Raw genomic sequence first — 20,700 nt, 5'->3', positions numbered from 1 at the left:
TGGGGAAAAGCTTAAATCTTTGACACTCTTTTACTGCTGCCTTTGTCTCCATTGGGGACAGTTCCCTTGTCACCCTGTACCAATTATGCATTGCCCCAAATTCAGAAAATTTTCTCTTGAGTTTTCCCACAGATGTTTTTGTGCTTGGTTGATGAAATACATTTTCAGCTCCCAGCAAGCAAAACAGTGCTCAAAATAAGTTCTCCCAGACTTGTCAGTGTTTTTTTATTACACTTTTCTTACCTACTTTTAGTCTTTTTTTTTTTTTTTGCAAATAGGAATGGCCAATGAGCATAATTAGTGTCTCATTTATCATCCCTACTTGCTAGTGCTGAAAAGGTATAATGTAGATTAGATGCAAAATCTTAAAGGGAAGGTCCAAGCAAAATAAAAAAGAGTTTCACTTACCTTACCTGGGGCTTCTACCAGCCCCATGCAGCCATCCTGTGCCCTCGTAGTCACTCACTGCTGTTCCAGTCCCCCGCTGGCAGCTTGCCGACCTCGGAGGTCGGTGTGCCGCATTGCGTACATTTTTACGCATTCCAACTAGTGCAGGAACATTAACACATACATTTTTACGCGTTAGTGGTTCAATGCGTACATTTTTACGCATTAAACCACTAATGCGTAAAAATGTATGTTAATGTTCCTGCACTAGCGGGAATGCGTAAAAATGTACGCAATGCGGCCCGCCGACCTCTGAGGTCGGCGAGCTGTCAGAGGGGACTGGAGCAGCAGTGAGTGACTATGAGGGCACAGGGTGGCTGCATGGGGCTGGTAGAAGCCCCAGGTAAGTGAAACTCATTTTTCTATTTTGCTTGGACCTTCCCTTTAAGGTGCCCATAGATTACTCGATTTGCAGCATCGACATCCCACAGATTCGATCATAATGATCAAAACTGGTATAGATAGATGCTGCAACATGGCTGCCCGATTGTTGTTTCAATCAATTCCTGGCTAAAATTGATCAAACCGATTGATCAGGCATGGTGCCCAGATTTTGCTCGGGTGTGTGGCAGTAGAGGCGCTCTGTTTCCCAGGGCTTTGGAGTCAGAACAATTTTTGGGTACCTAGGGTTGGAGCCGGACAATTTTTGTACCCCCTCAATAGCCCTGCAAGGGCTGTGAAGTCGGAGCAACTTTGGGTACTTGGAGTCTTTGGTTTCATAAACTGAAGAGTCAGAGTTGGATGATTGTTGTACCGACTCCTCAGCCCTGCGGTTTCCCAAGGACTGATGGAATTATTATAAATTAATAATAATAATTCATCAGAGAAATGAGGCGCTGAACATCAGGCATTGCATGCGTCCTAAGTGGAAAAGGGGCTAGGTTATGGTTATCACTCAAGCTCCCCGTTATTTTCTGTATAATCATGCTGCTGTGGGATTTCTCTGCTGTTTTCCGGGAGGGGGTACGACGACAATCCATCACATGTATCATATGAAAGTTTGCAGAAACAGAACATTCTTGCCAGCCAGTTAACTATTTTGCAAAACTAGTATTCTATTCTGGTGTCTGAGCACTTTTGCGTTACGGCTCTACAGTCCTGGATTCAAGTCCTATGAGTGACACTGTCTGCACTGAAATGAATGCTTTCTCAGTGTTAGTATTTAAGGTTTAGGTGTTTATCAAGCAAACGTATGTCTAACTTTGAGTCAAAACCTTTGTTTTTGTGTACAGATTATTTGTATAATTCTTTAATGTGTCTCTATTTAGGACATTGCGAGTATGGCTGAAGAGGGACAGTGGGCAGTACTGGCCAAGCATCTACCACACCATGTCATGTGAGTTCTCATTCTATACCTATGATGTCTCTTGTCAGTGACTACCCATGAGGTCAGAAGGGGTCCATACATAAAGACAATAGAGTGATGAGAACAGCACTCCAAGCTCTCAGTGGCAAAGCAAACATCAGACTGACTGAAGATGGCCATACATATGTCAATTTTGCGGCTTATTGACTATCCGATTGGATCATTAACAAGCATGCCCAATCGACGATTGGACCAATTTCAGGCCGAATTTGGTCAAATGTATTGATCAGACAGGCTGAGGTTTCTGTGGTTGATCGGGTGCGCAGCAGTAATGGCGTGGGATATTGCAATGACTGATGAACTCCCCTTTGCTGTCTCCCCAAATGTAAAGGTGACCCTCTCATCATGCAATTATACTTTAGCTGCTTGCTGTTGCTCGCCATGGTGCCCATTCATCTACAGCATTTGCGCCTCAATTGCTGCTGGTGTATAACATGTAGCGTGTGACAGCACACACACAACCCTAGTGATATATGCCGGTAGCCACGTGGGGCGACAAAGCGGAGGATAGATGGTTACTGCGGCGGGCGACAGAGGTCAGGTAAAGTATAAATGCACGGGGAGGGGGGCACATTCACATTAGGGAGGCAGCAGCGGATATGGCGTCACGAGTCCAATTCCCGAGAGATTTCATGCTGAAATTGATTAGGAATCGGCCTGCGATGTTTGGGCAACCAACAGATCTCTCTCTGATTAGATTTGATCAGTGAGATATGTCGGTTGAATCTAGCGATGTATGGGTCTCTTTACTGTGCAACTGCCAATAATTCACAATCCAATTGAACAAACATAGCGGGCACTAGTAAATGACAAATGTCCTCTTGATTGCATAGAGCTAGCCTCGGTCTGTGTACAGTAGAGAGTTCATAATATCAAAGTGAAACTTGCTGCACAATTGTTCTCTGCTGAAGAGCAGTTTGTTGTAGAGCTGTAACGATGTGGGTGAAAAGCTTTGGAGATAATGGGCATGATTCACAAAGCGGTTCACATGTGCGTTTTTTTTTTGCAGAACCGGCCATCAGGATCCAGGAAAATGGTCCGTTTTTTTAAAGCCAGTGTGCTGTAAAACGTCCCTTTTCCATCGGTTCCTATTGTGCTGCAAAACCTTCTGTTTCCGTTCTGCTAAGCGAAACTCCCCAGAGATTTGGGTCCTGCTGCATTTTTTGGTCTGTTCAGCGGAACGGACAACGGAACTGTACGGCCGGTTCCGTTGGCAAAACCTAATGTGAACCGAGCCTTTTTCATCTGTTTTCACCTTATCTGTTACATTTTAAGCTTCCAAAAAGCAAAAATATGATATAATTAAGGTAAGAAAAGTAATATAGAAATTAATTTAATCAGGGACAACTTATTTTGAGTGAATATTTTGCTTGTAAATGCGCTGAAAGGTTATTTTTTATCAATTAAGCGATAAATAAGACCTTTTTGAGAAGCTTTGCGAATAGAGCCCATTGTGTTGCATGTTTGTCTACTGCTGCCTTGTATACACCGTATAAATGGGGAGGTAGGGATTTTCTTTAGCCACGGTTGGACTGATGTGAATTGTAGATACATGTAAGTAGGGCATAATTCTTTGTAGCATCCTGGAAAGTCATTGTTTGTTTTGCTAACAAATAAGGAAGAACAGCCCTTAGCTAGGCAAGCTTTTTGTCTGTGTGCTCTGTCTGGGGGAAGAAGTCATTACACCTGTTGTGCAAGATGTGTTATACAATAGCCATGACCTAATAAAGACTGAAGTAAGAGAAATATGGAGGCTGTTCTTTTAAATACATAGTTTTATGCCTATTGCCTTATCATGCTGATCTCTTGTTATAAAACTTACCACACGGCATCAACAAGCATGCAGCCAGTCGAGTCAGAATGCCTGATCTGCGTTCTCCTTTTGATTTACTGAGTATTAAAGTCAGAGGATTAACACAAACAACATTTTTACAAAAAGTGGCAGCGTATATATTTAGATTTAAAATAACACAGAGGTCCGGGGAACACTTTCTGACCAAATTTTTCTGCGGGGGGGGGGGGGGGGGGGGGGGGGGGGGTCGCGGGTGTTTGCGCGACCTAGTGGTCAGTGTCGTGCGCAGCGGGTTATGGGGGGGAGGGGGGCTGGGGTGTGGCTGCATAGCTAGCATAGTTGCCCCAGTATAGGGAGTTTAGTTGCCCCAGTATGGCTAGTATAGTTACCCTAGTATAGTGTCCCAGTATAGCTAGAATAGTGCCCCAGTATAGCTAGTATAATGGCTAGTATAGTCCCAGTATGGGTAGGTAGTGCCCCAGTATAGCCAGTATAGTGCCCAGTATAGCTAGCATAGTGCCCAGTATAGCTAGCATAGTGCCCAGTATAGGTAGGTAGTGCCCAGTATAGGTAGGTAGTGCCCCAGTATAGTGCCCAGTATAGCTAGCATAGTGCCCAGTATAGGTAGGTAGTGCCCAGTATAGCTAGTATAGTGCCCAGTATAGGTAGGTAGTGCCCCAGTATAGTGCCCAGTATAGCTAGTATAGTGCCCAGTATAGCTTCCTAGTATGGGTAGGTAGTGCCCCTCCCCCTCTACTCCTGTTACCTTATCATGAGCGGACGGCCGCTTGTCCCACTAGATTCCCCCGTAGCCGCTCTCCTCAGTGGCATCTCCTATTACAGCAGCGCGCTCGGCGGCTGCTGTGATGAGCAGGAAGCGGTACAGCGGCTTCCTGTAGCAGCGATATGCATCGCCGCTACCATGGGAACCGCTGTACCGCTTCCTGCTCATAAGAGCAGCCGCCGAGCGCGCTGCTGTAATAGGAGATGCCACTGAGAGCGGCTACGGGGGAATCTAATCGGACAAGCGGCCGCCCGCTCATGATAAGGTAACAGGAGCGGGGGCCGCGGGGAGGAGTGAGAGGCCAGACCTGCCGCAGCCCGGTGGTTAGGGACCCCTGCCGTACAGCACACCAGGCAACCTCTCGCGGCACGCTAGTGTGCTGCGGAACAGCGGTTGAAAAACACTGATCTAGAGCGCAGACAAAGGTGGAACTGAAATAAAGTTCATGCGCTGCACAAGTACCTCTGGTTCAAAGATCGCCAGCGGATCGCTTGCGGAACGGCAGTTGGGGGGGGGGGGGGGTTGGCAGCTACACACCCACGTATTACTGTTGGCTGAGGCGGTCGTTATCACCCACCTCAAATGACTGTTATCAAATATGTGTACAAGCCTTTAACTGAGAATAAAATGAGATAAACCATTGTATCTCTCCTCCTACTCCTAAAAATGACTTGGATATCCCAGAGTTTTAAGTTTCACGAATAAATGTATTGTCTCTCAGCCCTTCGTCCCATGTCTCATAGAGCTCAGATATATGAACTTTGGACCCTTTTTTTTTTTTTTTTTTTTTTTTTTTTTTACCCACCCTTTTTCTTTCAGCAAATCCTTATCAGTGCGGGACAGTATAGTCTAACATGGTTCCAATTGGAGAGAAGCTGTCAGTTGCATAGCTGAATATTAACTCTTTCAGGCAGGGAAAGAAGAGAAGGTGCACAGCGTATTTATTGTTATGCTTGGCACTGTGCATGCACATGTCTATCTCATCATGTCACCTCTAGAAGTGTCTGTGTCCCTCGCTGCAGCTGTGGTCTTCTCTGGTGTCCTGCTATCAGCCTGTAATGAATCGCTGACCCGATGGGGTTGGGGGCTTCTGCCCATGTGCGTGACATGCGCGCACTACCCGTGATCATGGCACCAGGAGTTTTGTGTGCACATGCGTACCACAGCGCATACATGGAAGCCGCAATCAATTACAGGCTGACAGCGGGATGCCGTAAAAGACCGCAGCTGCAGCAAGGGACACATAGCCTTCTCGGGGCTGGAAGAAACCCCCAGGTAAGTTAAAAAGTTTTGCAGCTCCTGAACTGAATAGTTCTGCTGCATGCAGGTTTTGCAGTGCGTATACAACTTCCTTTATTATAATCCAATTACTTCCTGGTGCACTTTTAGAGACCTTGCCTGCATATCTCAGGTGTACACAGATTGGTTTTACTAATCTCAGACCTGCACTATATGGCAGCCTTCACTCATCAGTAGACAATATGGAATTTAGGGGCCAACCTTTGCAATCCAACAAAAGATCAATTCATTGAATGCCAATAACAGTACTATCCGGTATGAAAAAAGTCAAATGTAGATTCTGTCAACCTACCTTGAGAAAAGATTGATTCTTACAGATTTCTGTTGTATTGTATTAGGTTTTACAACTCTCCTTGTGGTTTCCCCAATGCTGGGGAATTTAGGAAGAGGTTTGCTAGAACTTTCTATGGACTCTTGGTGGTATCATTCAGATGGATACTACCAGGTCTTAAAGGACAACTGAAGCAAGAGAGTTATGGAAGCGCGTACCTATGAACTAGCCGCCGGGAGACTTGGGGGCAGGATACAGCCGATATACGGCTTAACCTGCTCCTGACGTGGATGGTAGGGAATTATAGTGTGTTAAAAGTAACTTAAAGGAGTTATCAGCCAAAATGTACAAAATGAGCTTTACTACCTGGGGCTTTCTCCAGTCCCTTGCAGGCGACTGTCCCACGCCGACCGCGCTGCTCTGCGTCGCCGTCCAGGTCTCCGAGCACAGTGCGGAGGCTGACACCCGAGGTCGTCCTCACTGCGCCAGAACCAGGACGACCTCGGGGTCGACCTCCGCTCCTTGCTCGGAGACCGTGACGGCGGCGCAGAGCGGTGAGGTCGGCGTGGGACAGTCTGCTGCAAGGGGCTGGAGAAAGCCCCAGGTGAGTAAAGCTCATTTTGTACATTTTGGCTGATAACTCCTTTAAGATCCATCTTCTGACGGCGCCAAAGTTACTCACTGTCGGCTGCTATAGCCTATAGCCTTAATTCCTATTACAGTCTATGGTGGAGCCAGCTGTGTCTAAACCTCATATGGAAGCTGCCATATTTATTTCCTTTTAAGCAATACCAGTTGCCTGGCTATCCTGATGGTCCTCTGCCTCTAATACTTTTAGCCATAGACCCTGAACAAGCATGCAGCTGATCAGGAGTTTCTGACATTGTCTGTTATTCAGACACTACTGCAGCCAAATAGATCAGCAGGGCAGCCGTATTTTGTTGCTTAAAAGAGAATACTACTTGAATTATTAGGACTACTACTCTTCTGCATGATCTGGCATTGTATGACTCACGGCTCATCACCTGTATTATGTTGTCCGTACCTTTACTCCATCCAATATATAATACAGCTTCTCGGGTGTTCAGTTAGTAATGGCAAGATGAATGCAACATCTTACAAGAGGACATATTGCACTCATCAGCCTGAAAGCTGCACACGGGATGGACTCTCCAACTTGACGACGATCCCCAAAACAAGTTTAAATTAACCCATGATTGGCTACAGCAAAAAGTAAAGTCTCAGTGGCCATCGCAGTTTCCTGACCTCAATGTCATTGAGCCACTTAGGAGAGATCTCAGAAATGCAATACAGACCAAGAATTTACAGGAACTGGAGACTTGTTGCCAGGAAAAATGGGTAGATTTACCACCTGATAAGTCCCTCATCCGCAAATATCCTAAAAGCCTACAAGACCTAACTGATGCTAAAAGGAAGGAATGTGCAGTTTTAAGAACTAAGGGTATGCAAACTTTTTAACGTAGGACTTCCCCGTATTTCATTATGGTTATTGTAATGCTTACTTTAACAATTGTATTATTTTGAGATGTCCCATAGTTAAATTTGAATCCCAAGAAAAATAAAACCTTTTACAAAATCTCGCAGGGTATGTAAACTTATGAGCACAACTGTACACACAGCTTTCTTCAGCCTGAATTATTAGTTACATTGTTTGATATTTCTTTCAGCTCCATGCTCTGCACTGAGATACCACCATGACAGCAGGAAAATCTTTGTGGGTCAGGATAGTGGAGCCATTGTGGTGAGTCCGTTCAAAGTGAGGAGGCTTGTCTCAGATCAATACATTGTTGTGGTTTGTGATGTGTAAGGCCCGGTGCACACCAAAAACCGCTAGCAGATCCGCAAAATGCTAGCAGATTTAGAAACGCTTTTTCTTAATTTTCTGTAGCGTTTCAGCTAGCGTTTTGTGAAGCGTTTTTGGTGTAGTAGATTTCATGTATTGTTACAGTAAAGCTGTTACTGAACAGCTCCTGTAACAAAAAACGCCTGGCAAACCGCTCTGAACTGCCGTTTTTAAGAGCAGTTTGCGTTTTTCCTATACTTAATATTGAGGCAGAAACGCATCCGCAATCCAAAATCTGCAGCAGCCCGGGAGTATGCGTTTTTGCAAAACGCCTCCCGCTCTGGTGTGCACCAGCCCATTGAAATACATTACCCAAGCGTATCCGCAGCCGCAAGCGGATCGCAAAACGCAGTCGAACCGCTCTGGTGTGCACTAGGCCTAACAGGGGAAACAGTTTTGTGATCTTAAATGCCAGGCTAAAGAGGCGGCTTTTCAATTTTGATTTAAATGTCTCCAAGGTTGGAGCTGTCTTGATTGTGTGGTGAGGCATTTCCGAGGGTAGGGGCAGCATGACAGGTGACCCTGGTTTCAAAGGTTTTGAGTTTGATTCTGGGCGTGGTCAAGTTATTACATCCTGTTGTTCTGAGGTTGTGGGAGGTGTGATGCAGTTGCAACAACTGTTAAGTTGTTACACTGTAAGATTGTGACTTCAGTTAACATTGTAGCTAATACTTGGTTATTATAGTGATCCCACCACCACCTTTCCCTTTAACAGTTGTTTAGTATAAGACAAAAGGTTTAAAAGTCTTGATAAATACTATAAAGGGAATCCGTGGTGAGAGGGATATGGAGGCGGACATGGTTAATTCCTTTTATATAGTGCACTTGCCTGGCTGTCCTGCTGGTCCTCTGCCTCTAATACTTTAAACCATAGACCCTGAACAAGCATGCAGACTAGATGTATAGCACTGCCAAACTACTGGTATTGTTTGAAAGGAAATAAATATGGCAGCCTCCAATGGATCCTTTTAAATTGTGCACTTGAGGCATGACCGCCACTGCCAAATGTTCTTTCTGTTATGGGCTTAGAATGCCTTCTAGGAGAGTTGCTACCAATCTGCCACTTGCCATACCTCCCAATTGGGATGTAAGGGGGTGTGGCAAAGCCCCCATTAAAATCCCCTCCCCTTAGGTTAGGATCACAGTGGGAATTGCATTGCATCGCATACAGCGAAACCTAGTCAGTAAAAGTATGCTTCATTGTTACTGTTAATGAATACAGTGCATTACGGTGCCGCATACAGTTGAGCTACTGTGAACGTCACATAGGTGAAGCATTGTAGTGCGTAAAGCAGCTGTTGCTCAACTGACCACTGTGAACATAGCATTAGGGTCAATGTGGAGAGGTGGGCGATGGTTTGACCAGTATATGTTTGGGGGACACACACTTTTAATGGAGGAACTTTACTAAAAGTGCGTAACAGTGCTTAATATTACATTATTAATTGTGCATAAAGGATTGTCAGTGGCCCATTGTAAAATTATACCTCACGTCCTGTACGTAATTATGAAGGTCCTAGCTTTGTGACTAGATACAGATGCTGCAGTTGCATGATACAGACCAGCACTGTTATTTGGCTTGAGGATTGACATACTATTGTCTGAAAGATGCCTCCATATTAGCATGATGGATGGTATCTGTCTGTACTTATTACATTGAGGAAAGCATTCATTCTAAACAAATTGCCTATGAATGCCTGAATGGCGGGACTTGCTGAGAGGAAAAAAGTGCTGTGGAGGGCCCTTGCAGGAATGTGAGTTGGGGTAGCCGTGAGGTATAACAATAAGGCCCAGGGCCGGTTTAAGCAACAATGGGGCCCCAGGGCAAAATAAACCTGGGGGGCCCCCCCAACATATACCCCGGAACAAAAATCGGCATTAGGGGACCTTTTTTAAAGCTGGTATAGTCAGGGTGTGAAGCCAATCGGTCGGAGCTCCACATTCTGGCTATCCCAGCCTGCATGGGGGACAAGGGGTTAAAAAGTTTTAGGAGGGGGGACCCCACATAATTTAAAAAAAAACAAAAAAATTCCCACATTCTAAACATAAAAAAAATTTTTTGGGGGAAAATAGGAAAAAATGCCAGGGATCTTCATACAGCCATATTGCGGCTGTATAGCGATCCCTGGCCAAAGCGCTGCGGCTGCGTATGGACCCCCTGGAATCCCCGTCAGGAAATGTATTGCGCTTTCGTTTGATGCATGTAAAATTACACTACCGTTAGGTTTGCTACTAAAAGTGACATTTACCGCATTCATTTAAAAGTATACTTTTTTCCTTCGAAACTTTTTAAAATCGATTTTCTCAAAAACTATAAGTTCTTTTTGAAAAAATGTTTTTTCCTCTTATCCCTAATGATCTCCTTAACTTATCCTGCAAATTTAGGGTTTCTAGCATTTAAGGGGGATTTGCTATTAACCATTAAAGTCGGCAGGTTTTTAAATGTGTATTTTTTTTTCCTTTGAAACTTTAAAATCGATTTTCTCAAAAACTATAAGGCCGATTTGAAATTTTTTTTTTCCTCTTGTAGCCACTGGGGCCCCCTACAAGCTCTGGGGCCCTGGGGCAGCTGCCTTCTTTGCCTCTATGGTAGCGCCGGCCCTGATAAGGCCTCTTTCACTCATACTGCATCGTGTCGTGGTACACTCCCCCTTTGCAGTGACCATTAGTATCTATGAGACTAGCCACACTACCCGCCATGCAACAAGATGGGGCGGAAGTAGTTCTGAGGACACAGACTCTGCAGTGTGTCGCTGAGAGGTACCGAGGAGCAGGTATTTGCATTGCAGTCTAAGGTACCGCAACAATCTGTTTAAATTGTGTCGGTGCAATGCACGTGCGTCAATCGGCCAAAAAACGTTGACCTACTTCTGTCCAGCACAGTGACGTACTTCCTGTCCGGCGGCTGAGCTGTGCATATTACCCTGTTGGCGCACTCAGCCGCAGGGTAATGTGCAAGGGGCAAAACACTAGGACACATGAGAGGCAACGGCCCCAGGCTCTTCCACCAACCAGGACCCCAACTCCACATGCAACACCAAAGGGCAGCACAGGTGGACCCCAGTGCTCCCACCACCAGGGAGATCACCCACAACAACCACAGAATCAAAATGCCAAACACAAGGAAGCGTTTACACACTCCCACAGAGTACTTATCCATTTAAATTGGTCCACAGACAGCTTTTTCAGCCAATAAAAAGTGCACATACTTGCACCTGTTTCTGCAGTACCAAATCTTGCAAGACCTGAGACAGAAAGTGCAAGGGGCAATGGTGCGGTGCGATTGTCCAGCCCTGGGCTCTCCTGCCACAGGACAATCGCAGCATGCCATATGTGAAACCAGCCTTAGGCTTCTAAGGTGCAACAGTACTGTTCATTTAAAAGCATGTAGTTACTCTTTACTTTTTAGCTTGGATGCACTATTGATGACTTGATCTTCATTTTTCAGTGATGAATGTGTAGCTTGTGTAGAGTTGGCTTTATCATATGCTTCTCTTTCAGGTGCTTTTTCAAGTTCGGTAGTTGTTTATTTTGGCTATATTTTTAGAATTTGCTTTTGTGACATCTGAAGATCTGTTTAAAACCTCTGTTAACAAGATACAGCTTTTCGTTTTTTTTCTACTAAATAATGCAAGGTTGTACAAGGGCCATGCTATGAATATAACTCTGTAACCATGGTAAAATTCATTTTTCTATTCTTGCACACGCCATAGATCTGAGTTGCACAGCATGCAAAATATAGGTGGAAGGTTTGGTTCAGACTATGCCTGGCCCAGCTGGAGGGGTAACATGTCTGTATTGAACATATGCACACTGCTGATCCAGGTGTCCATTGCAGGGTCTTTTACTCCAAAGCAGTTGCATAATGTGTTTGCCAGATTACAAGAGGCCATCATTTCCTGGAGTCATATACAGTCTCTTTGCGCTGCTGCAATGACACAGTCACCCAGCAGCAGTTCAGGTTGTACTTTAGACTGCTTTTGTCTGGGTCCAGGAAACGTATGGGATCAATAAAATAAAGTAAAAATATGAAACTGGTTTTACTCTTTAGACATAAGGACCCCTCTGTGGACCTTTTTGAATTCTGTGAGAATAAGGTTTATATAGATGGGGGGACTTCTTGCCCAATTATTGAGCCTTCTTTTGCCTGCAAACTTGACCTCTTAAAGCTTATTAGCTGAGCTAACTACTGTTTTTTATGTGTTGCTGTTTTAACAGTAGTCTGTGTACTTCCCCTTTTTGGTTATTTCTGTCTTTCTCACTCAAATCCTATGTAAATAATTCTTCTTTTTATTCACCTGTCAATGTTGTTGTGTGTGTTTTTTTTTTTTTTTTTTTTTTTTTTTTTTTTTTTTTTTTTTTTTTTGCCTTGCTGGTTTTAGCAAACTTGCAACACTTAGGCTTGGTTCACCTTACGTCCACTGCCCTGTATTTTGATAGAGGTAGCATACTTAAAGCAGTTTTCTATAAGCTGATTCACCTGGATCTGTTTCATCTCATCTGGGTTTTGTCTGTTTCTGTAAGAGGATTCCTGACTGTTATGGTTTTATTTTGGATAGCAGACTGTGTTTCCATTCATTTGGCATCACGCATGCATCCTGAAGTGGTGGCAACCTTGCAAAGGACCCTGGAGTGGTATAGCACATCTGTGTAGTAAGGATATGGCATCACTCTGGCATAGTGTGAACTTATCCTTAACCACATAACGACCAGCTAACGCCGATAGGCGGCGGCTGGTCGTTTGTGGGTTTCCATGGAAACGAGCGGCCGTTCCATGTCAGTTCACGGAGGGTGTCTCCGTGAACAGCCTGCGAGCCTCCGATCGCGGCTCGCAAGCTAAATGTTAACACGCGGGGAAGAAATCCCCTGTGTTTACATCATACGGCGCTGATGCGCAGCAGCACCGTAAAGGAGATCGGCGATTGCCGACATCTGATAGGCTGAAGCCTATTAGAGGCGGCGCAGGACGGATCGCCGTCCTGTGCCGCCCATAGGAAGGAGGGGAGGGAGGAGAGGACAGGGAGGCTGGGAATTGCTGCGGAGGGGGGCTTTGAGGAGCCCCCCCGCTCAGCCACACAGCGGCGATCAGACCCCCCAGCAGGACATCCCCCTAGTGGGAAAAAAAGGGGAGGGGGAAGTCTGATCGCACTGCTGCAAACACGATCTGTGCTGCGAGCTGGAGAGCCCACGCAGCACAGATCACAGAAAACAGCCCCGGTCCTTAAGTGGTTAATGTGTGTCTTTTGGGTGGTGGTGGTGAGGTGCAACGGAAAGTTGCCAAGCAAGAAAGAAAACAATTAAGTTAGACTTTTTGCTGTAACTTCAGTCTTTCCATTTCTGTGCTTTTAACAAAAGGTTATTGTAACCGTACATATTTTTTTTCAATGCAGGAGTTCCTTGTTGCTGATGACTATAACAAAATGAACTTTGTCAAGACGTACCCAGGTAGGTCTACTACAGTTGGCTGATGGTGTAATGGTTAAGGGCTCTGCCTCTGACACAGGAGACCAGGGTTCAAATCTCGGCTCTGCCTGTTCAGTAAGCCAGCACTAATTCAGTAGGAGACCTTTGGCAAGTCTCCCTTACACTGCTACTGCCAATAGAGCGCGCCCTAGTGGCTGCTGCTCTGCTCTGGCGCTTTGAGTCCGCAAGGAGAAAAGCGCAATATAAATGTTATTTGTCTTGTCTTGTCTACTAAGTATCATCTTATACCCTTGGCTTTATTACTAAGTATCCTCTGTTTTCATCTTCTCAGACTTTCTCGCTAACAGGTAATTGTGTTTCCCCCTGAACAGCCCATCAGAACCGAGTGACAGAGGTCATGTACTCTCCGGAGCCCGAATGGGTCATCAGCACGGGACAGGACAAATATCTCACATGGATGTGCACTCAGAGCGGCTCCTTGGTGGGCAGATATGCCTTCTCTTCCTGGGCATCTTGCCTCCAGTATCCTTTACAACATTTTGTCAGCTTCTGAGAGCTTTTCTGCCTCGACTTTGCCCCCTCTGCATCATGTACATAGAACATAACTAAGGCAAAATGATCCCTTGGCCGACATTGCAAGACCGAGGTTGTGCAGTTGCATCGCTAGTCCTAGACTAGCAATGTGTTCTGTTGCTTTGTGGGGTGGCAGAGGGTCGACAATGTAGTGTGGGAGTGAGTGGGGAGAACAATGCCCTCGGCCAAATCGATCTGCCTGGCTGATAGACCAGGGAGTGCTGTGGTATTTACAGGTGCAAAACCATCTTCACCAAATTTGTCCTGCCCACCTCTGGCAAATATAGTTTAGACCACGCTTTACATTTATTCTGCTCATATGCAAGCAGAGGAAATATTTAAGATTCCTTAGTAATTGCCATCATCATATAAGCTGATTTTCCCTTCCATATTTGCGGTCTGGAAGTTCTTAATACCTGTATGTAAGGAAATGCAGCACGCTAGTGGCTCAGCTGCTAAGGCAAATCCACTAAATAAAAGTAAGTATAAAGGAGAACTCTTTAAAGGCAGCTAAAAAACGTCCAATGAAGCAGCAGTGTGCTTTTCCTCAGTTGGTAGTCATCTAATGCAGGGGTCCCCAACCCCCAGTCCGTGGCCCACTATCGGGCCACAGGCTGTGCTAAGCTGGGTTGGCTGGCCCATCTGAGTTCACAGTGCACAGTAGCGTTGCTAAACTCTGCAGGATGCTATAGATAAGCAGAGCCATCTTCAGTCATTGTTCCTGCTGTCATCTGGTGTCTGTAATTTGCAATGCAGCATGCTCTGTCTGTATGGACACCAGCCACAGAGTTCCATCTGCTAGAGGTGAGCAGCTGTTGCTGGAAGCTAGTGCAGGAAGAATAGGAGGCTTAGGGAAGTGTAAATGTGAGTGTGGGGAGGAGGGAAGTGTAAATGTGAGTGTGGGGAGGAGGAAAGGGTAAAACTGAGGGAAGGCAGATGAAGGTAGTGATGGGCTCAGGAGTACATAACTAGCCGAATTCGTGATTCTAATGAGGCTTAATAGCCTCAGGTGTGTGGCTGGGAGAGAAGGGGGTTAATTACCCAGATGTCCGGTGCTTCTATGCGTCTCACACGCTCATACGCGTCCAATGGGACGCATTCCACGGCTCAATACTGCATACTTCCTCCTTCTGCCGGAAGAAGGAAGTGCGGCATTGAGTCGTGGAATGCGTCCCTTTGGACATGTGTGAGCATGTGATACGCATAGAAGCACCGGACATCTGGGTAATTAACCCCCTTGTCTCCCAGCTGCACACCTGAGGCTAATACTGGATGAAAGTAGGAAAGGCTGGAGGTGTCTGTGCCAGTAAACGGGGAAGTACCCCCATCTTTCTCACCATCTGTCTCTCCAAATGTACCTTGTGCTGGTGAGTTATGCAGCAGCCCCAGTGCAGATGCTTCTTTTCCAAAGTGCTGAGGGTAATGAGGATGGTGGTTGGGTAGGGCTGGTGCTGCAAGGACTTCTTTATGTAATGACACCACCTGTACAAAAACTTCTCCCACATCCTTTCATTCCAGTGGTTCTGGAGGTGCGTTTAACTATCAGGGACAACAGGGATGATTTGCATATTTAGCAGTGATGCATTGTGGGGCACCTCATATGTTCACTCCAACCTGAATAATCGCAAATACATTTTCTTTTAAGATGGAAAACTTCTATTCTCGCTTACAAATTCATCATTTGTCTACGTATATTTATGTATTCTTACCAGGCATGAATCCCATTTGGTCAGGGTGCACTCAGGATAGAATTACTGAGTTTACTCAAATGGCCAGAATTGTTGCTAAGATATGAATTTTGTCAGTTAACTATGAAATAGGCCTAAATGCGTCCCTACAGGCAGGGCTTGTAATAGAAAAGGGGAGGTTTCTTGATACTTTTTGTATACCTCAACAGGCTAGCTGGCATCATTTTTATTGCATTGATAAAATGGCATTGAACTAAACTCATAAATTGTATGTCTATTGGCTTTTTAAACACTGACCTGTGAACAAACTTAGGAAGAGGACAGTTTCAGGCTTTTTCCTCTTAAACGACAACTGTAGTGAGAGGTTTATCGAGGCTGCCATATTTATTTTCTATTAAACTACCAGTTGCCTAGCAGCCCTGCTGGTCTATTTAGCGTCAGTAGTATTTGAAAACCACCAGAAAAAAGCATGCAGCTAATCTTGGCAGATCTGACAATAATGTCCGAAACACCTAATCTGCTTCATGCTTGTTCAGGGTCTATGGCTAAAAGTATTAGAGGCAGAGTATCAGCAGGATGTCCAGGCAACTGGTATTGCTTAAAAGGAAACCACAGTTGTCCTTTAATTCCTGTAGACAGAGATGTGGATAGAAGTCAGCTGTTATGCGATCATGAGGTCTTCTGAAACATTCTGTTGTCTGATAGAGCTCAGCCTGTGTATCGGCTCCTTTCAATGTCATGTTAGCAGATTTCATCTTATCCATGCAGGAAATTTCCATTAACTTCATGATTGCTTTAAGAACAGTGTTTTCATCTATGCAAATGATTTGACATGAAGAGATGCATAGGAAAGATAAACAGAGATGCTGTACTTTCCGGCATATAAGATGACTGGGCGTATAAGCTGACCCCAACTTTCCCAGTTATTAAAATATACATTTTGGGATATACTCGCCATATAAGACCATCTCTCTTGACTGTTGGACATTTGTATACTGTACTGTATGTACTGGTGCTATACTGTATAGAATCAGAATCATTTATTTCGCCAAGTACAACTGGGGGTGTACCCGGAATTATTTTTGACACAGGGTCGGTGATGGAACAGCATAACGCAAGCAGCGATAACATTACATGCAGTATAGAGAGGTACAGATACTGGTGCTGTACTGTATGTGGTACCCAGTATACAATAACCAGCCAATCACGGCAAGCGACGTACCTTACAGGTGATTGGCTGGTTGTTGCATACAAAGGCTGTTTGGATTGGTCAGCTATCACTGTCTCCAAGGCTATCAAAGCGGTAGCGCAAACACGCCCCTTTCACCAGTCTGGCCTGCCTATGTATACTATTACCTCCTTCTCTGCCTCTCAGATCTCGCACATACAAGGGCGGGCTAGACGGATGAAAGACGCGTGTTTTTCTGGGCACAGTGGTGCCCCTCTATCTCTCTCTCCCCTTTTTTTTTTTTTCTTCTTCCATACCACGGGCATCTCAGACGCCTGCAGCTTGCTCTGCCCTTCACTTACACTTTCCCAGTGAGGTGCCCCCTCACCTCATCGGGACCGTGTTAAGTCACTTCTTCTTTCCACAAATCATGGTGAGTGGATTTTCTTCTACCATACTTGGACAGCACCACCCTTGCTGCTTTCATACTGTGGCCGCGGATGTTTTTGAGGTCCCCCCACCGCATGCGGCAACTGCAGATTCTCCAGTCCGGCTCGGAAGTTTCAGCACCCGGCGTATAAGACGACCCCTGACTTTTGAGAAGATTTCCCTAGGTTAAAAAGTAGTCTTATACGCCAGAAAATACCACTAGTCCTACTAATAATTGGTGTAAATCCATGTCTATTTGGTTAAGGGAACAATCCTGATAACACATGGCTGTAAAGTTTAGAGAATTTTTTTTTGTTGCAGAATTTACATCACACTGATATGGCTGCTGTTTAAACTTCAGTCTTATAAATTCATATTTTCATCAACTGAAAATAAGATTCTGAGACTCTATTTACCGTTAGAGCCACACACACCACACACAGTGGTCTCCTAAATTTGTTAGATTTGCTTTAAAGGATACCACAACCGAACGGTTGTGGTAGAAATGATTGCAGCACTGTGTAGGGTGTAATGAGCACATACCTGCTGTCCCTCCAGCCCCCCTCCATCTGCCGCCGTTCTCAATCTATAGATCCTGGTGTGCGGCGACTTTACTGAGCTTTGCCCCAGACATACTGCGCCCTGTGTGCGCAGTATGTCCTTCCCCCTTCACTTCTGGCCGGCACATAGTGCAAGGCTCAGAAGCACGCTGTCCCCTCTGCTGTGTGTGCGCTCCACTACACCGAGCGTCACATGCTAATCATGTGACGCTTGGTGTAATGGAGCGCACACGCAACACAGATGTGGTATCCTTTAACTCTTTTTTTCTATATAAATAATACATTTTCTTACTTATTTATACATCATGTTTATCGGTGTTTGTTCTGTTTAATGCTAACAACTACACACTTTTTATACAATTTGATTAATTAGTTTGCCTAAATACTTTCCATTTTGTTTTAGTGTTTAAGTTCTTGTGAATACAATACATTATTGTATATTTTAATACTAGTTCAGGACTATATAAATAGACCCCTTTTAGTACTTTGTCTTGTTGAGACTTGTCTTTGTATTATGCCCGCTGATTGATTCTTGACTAACTTGTTCAGATACGATGACGAAACCAATTATGCCTTTGTTGGGGATTTCTCTGGACAAGTTACACTACTGAAGCTGGAGAAGGGCAACTGTACTGTTATATCTACGCTTAAGGGCCATGAAGGTACCGTATTGTTCGAAATACAAGATGCTCCGGAAATAAGAGATGCACCTAGGTTTAGGGGAAAAAAAGAAAAATACTAAACTTATGTGCCTATAGTTCAGGGACGTCTTATGGACCATAGATGTCTCTAAGCTAGTCTTTCTAAGCTTCACTGACCAGCTGCACTACAGTAACCCCTGCTGACCCTAAGGCTATATTCACATTATAAATCACCAGCGCTATCGCAAGCACTGAGCGATTTGAGGTTTTTAAAGCCCTTTTCCCTGTGCTTTGCGCTTTAAAACGCTTTTCTAAGTAAAGGAGGGATGGGAGAGCAGTGATTGGGTGACATCACGTGGCAGCTTGGGGAGCGGCATGAACAATGGGATCGGCTGTTGCTGGAGGTGAGTTGATCAGCCAGGCAGATCGCAAGCCTGTGCACACATGCCTGATTATCAGCTGAGGTGGTCGTTTTCAGCCGCCTCAGCTGACTTCAGTCAGGCGTGTGTATGAGCCTTTAGTGATTCTATTCATAAACACACCTGATTGGAAAGACCACTTCTTTCTGTGCTCATAAACTTTTAAAGTAAACTAAGCACCTAGGTGCTACTAAATTCACCAAACATGTCGCACTAACCTTCCCCTAAGGGAGTTTTGTAACTGTTATTGGCTTTTCTGAGAGGGCGCAGCAAGCATTCGTTTACTTCTATGTTAGCCTTCATAGAGTGGCGTAGTTGATAAGCTCCTCCAAGCACTTTATACGCAACAATCGATACGGCGCACCAAAACCTGCCAAGGACAGCCACAGTGTAAGAGTTGCAAGAAGGGGATGGGGAACAGTGTGTTTATAACTACTATTCAAAGCATCTATAGAAGTGCATATTATCAGCATAAGACCAATAAAGAGCGAATACTGTGTAAGAAAGAGGGCCCCTCTGACCCAAAGACCCCGATACGGCCGTAACCTCTGCACCCGCTATTGCTACTCCACTGCCTTCATCTTCTCTGTCCCTATACTGCAGCCTGAAGTACCTACTAATCGCTCTGTTATGAATATGGCCATCCTGGAAGCCAAGTCAGATGGGCAGAAACTGGAAGATGTGACCAATGCTCTATAAATGTGAAAATCTACAGATTAGCATAAAAGTACCATTATTTCTAGAGGAAAAACACTTTTAGGCCCCTGCACACTGCAAATCCGTTTTGCGATTCCGATTTTCAATTCCGATTTTCCCTGAATACATTCAACAGAAAAACGGATCAAAGAAATGCAGCATGCAGTAAAGATTAAAAATCTGAATCGGATGTAAAAACAGATTTTAAAAAGTGGAATCGGAATTGCATGCAGTGTGCAAGAGGCCTTATGATGATCAGCTGACCACCACTTTCATAAAATGTCCGTACATTTCTTCTCCCTACGACGCACTAACCTACTGCACAGCACTTACAAAGGACCTAAAACAATTAACATTTGTACCTGCGCCCGAAAGCAGCTTACAATCTGTCTTCCCATGGTCATATACAACGGGACCAGTTTAATAAAATGGCTACCTACCAGTATAGTATAGTGCAGTGTTTTCCCCAGGCTCTTTTAGCCGAGTGCACCACCCGGCTACTTTTGGTAAGCACCCGGCTGTCATTAGCTCACTTCCTCCTCTGCTGTAAGCAGAGTTGTGCAGAGAAGTGCCAGTCCTGCATACTCTCATCTCGCCCCACTTGGCTACTTTTTCATGCCACCCGGTTGTAAAAAAATTCTGGGGAGAACACTGTAGTGTAGGATATGCTTACTAAGGAGGAACAAGACAGAAGAGCCCCAACTGGAGTCTTCTCCTTGGTAGGGGGTGATAATTATGAAATAAGGTATTTGTAGATTTCAGGACCACATTGTATGTAAACAAATATCAAATAATAAAAATATTTCTGTGGTTAAGTCCAGCAACGGACAAAACAGTTTTGATTGTTGATCAAGTGGAAAAGTGTCATGTATTTGTAATTTTTATTGGTGTCTGTCACCTTTCAAAATGTTTCCTAATTCCATTAATAAACAGTAAGGGGTGTAAAGTGGTACCGTAGTGACGTAAAGTAGAATGCAGTAAATTATTCAAGTTTATGTTAATTATTCAAGTGTCAGCATCCGAAACACTCCTTATATCTATACTGTATATTGCTTTATATTGGTTTGTAGCCCTGCCCTTCTAGTGATGTCACAGCCTAGGCTGATAAGCTATGTGGAATTCTGCTCCTGGAGCATTCTGGGAGCCTGCATATTATTTCTATTGAGTTTGGAGCACTCAGTAGACAAATATAAAGGAATGACCGGAAAAGATGAGTGATGGAATAAGGGGGAAAACTGACAAAATGAAAGCCGTAACCAGTGGCGTAGCTATGAATCTC

The 20,700-nt window shown here is 44.7% G+C and overlaps 1 protein-coding gene across 1 annotated transcript in view; it reads left to right on the top strand.

Annotated features, from left to right (window-relative positions):
- The window catches only part of WDFY1 (WD repeat and FYVE domain containing 1), a 49,808-nt gene that overhangs the window by 7,250 nt on the left and 21,858 nt on the right, over positions 1 to 20,700 (top strand). The window contains exons 2-6 of the mRNA XM_068279193.1: positions 1,716 to 1,783; positions 7,648 to 7,721; positions 13,214 to 13,268; positions 13,619 to 13,769; positions 18,215 to 18,327. Of these exons, the coding sequence (XP_068135294.1) occupies positions 1,716 to 1,783; positions 7,648 to 7,721; positions 13,214 to 13,268; positions 13,619 to 13,769; positions 18,215 to 18,327 (461 nt within the window). The remainder of the gene's footprint in view (positions 1 to 1,715; positions 1,784 to 7,647; positions 7,722 to 13,213; positions 13,269 to 13,618; positions 13,770 to 18,214; positions 18,328 to 20,700) is intronic.

Source organism: Hyperolius riggenbachi, chromosome 4 (assembly GCF_040937935.1).
Source record: "Hyperolius riggenbachi isolate aHypRig1 chromosome 4, aHypRig1.pri, whole genome shotgun sequence".
Classification (NCBI taxonomy): domain Eukaryota; kingdom Metazoa; phylum Chordata; class Amphibia; order Anura; family Hyperoliidae; genus Hyperolius; species Hyperolius riggenbachi.
This window is presented reverse-complemented; position numbering and strand designations above follow the sequence as displayed.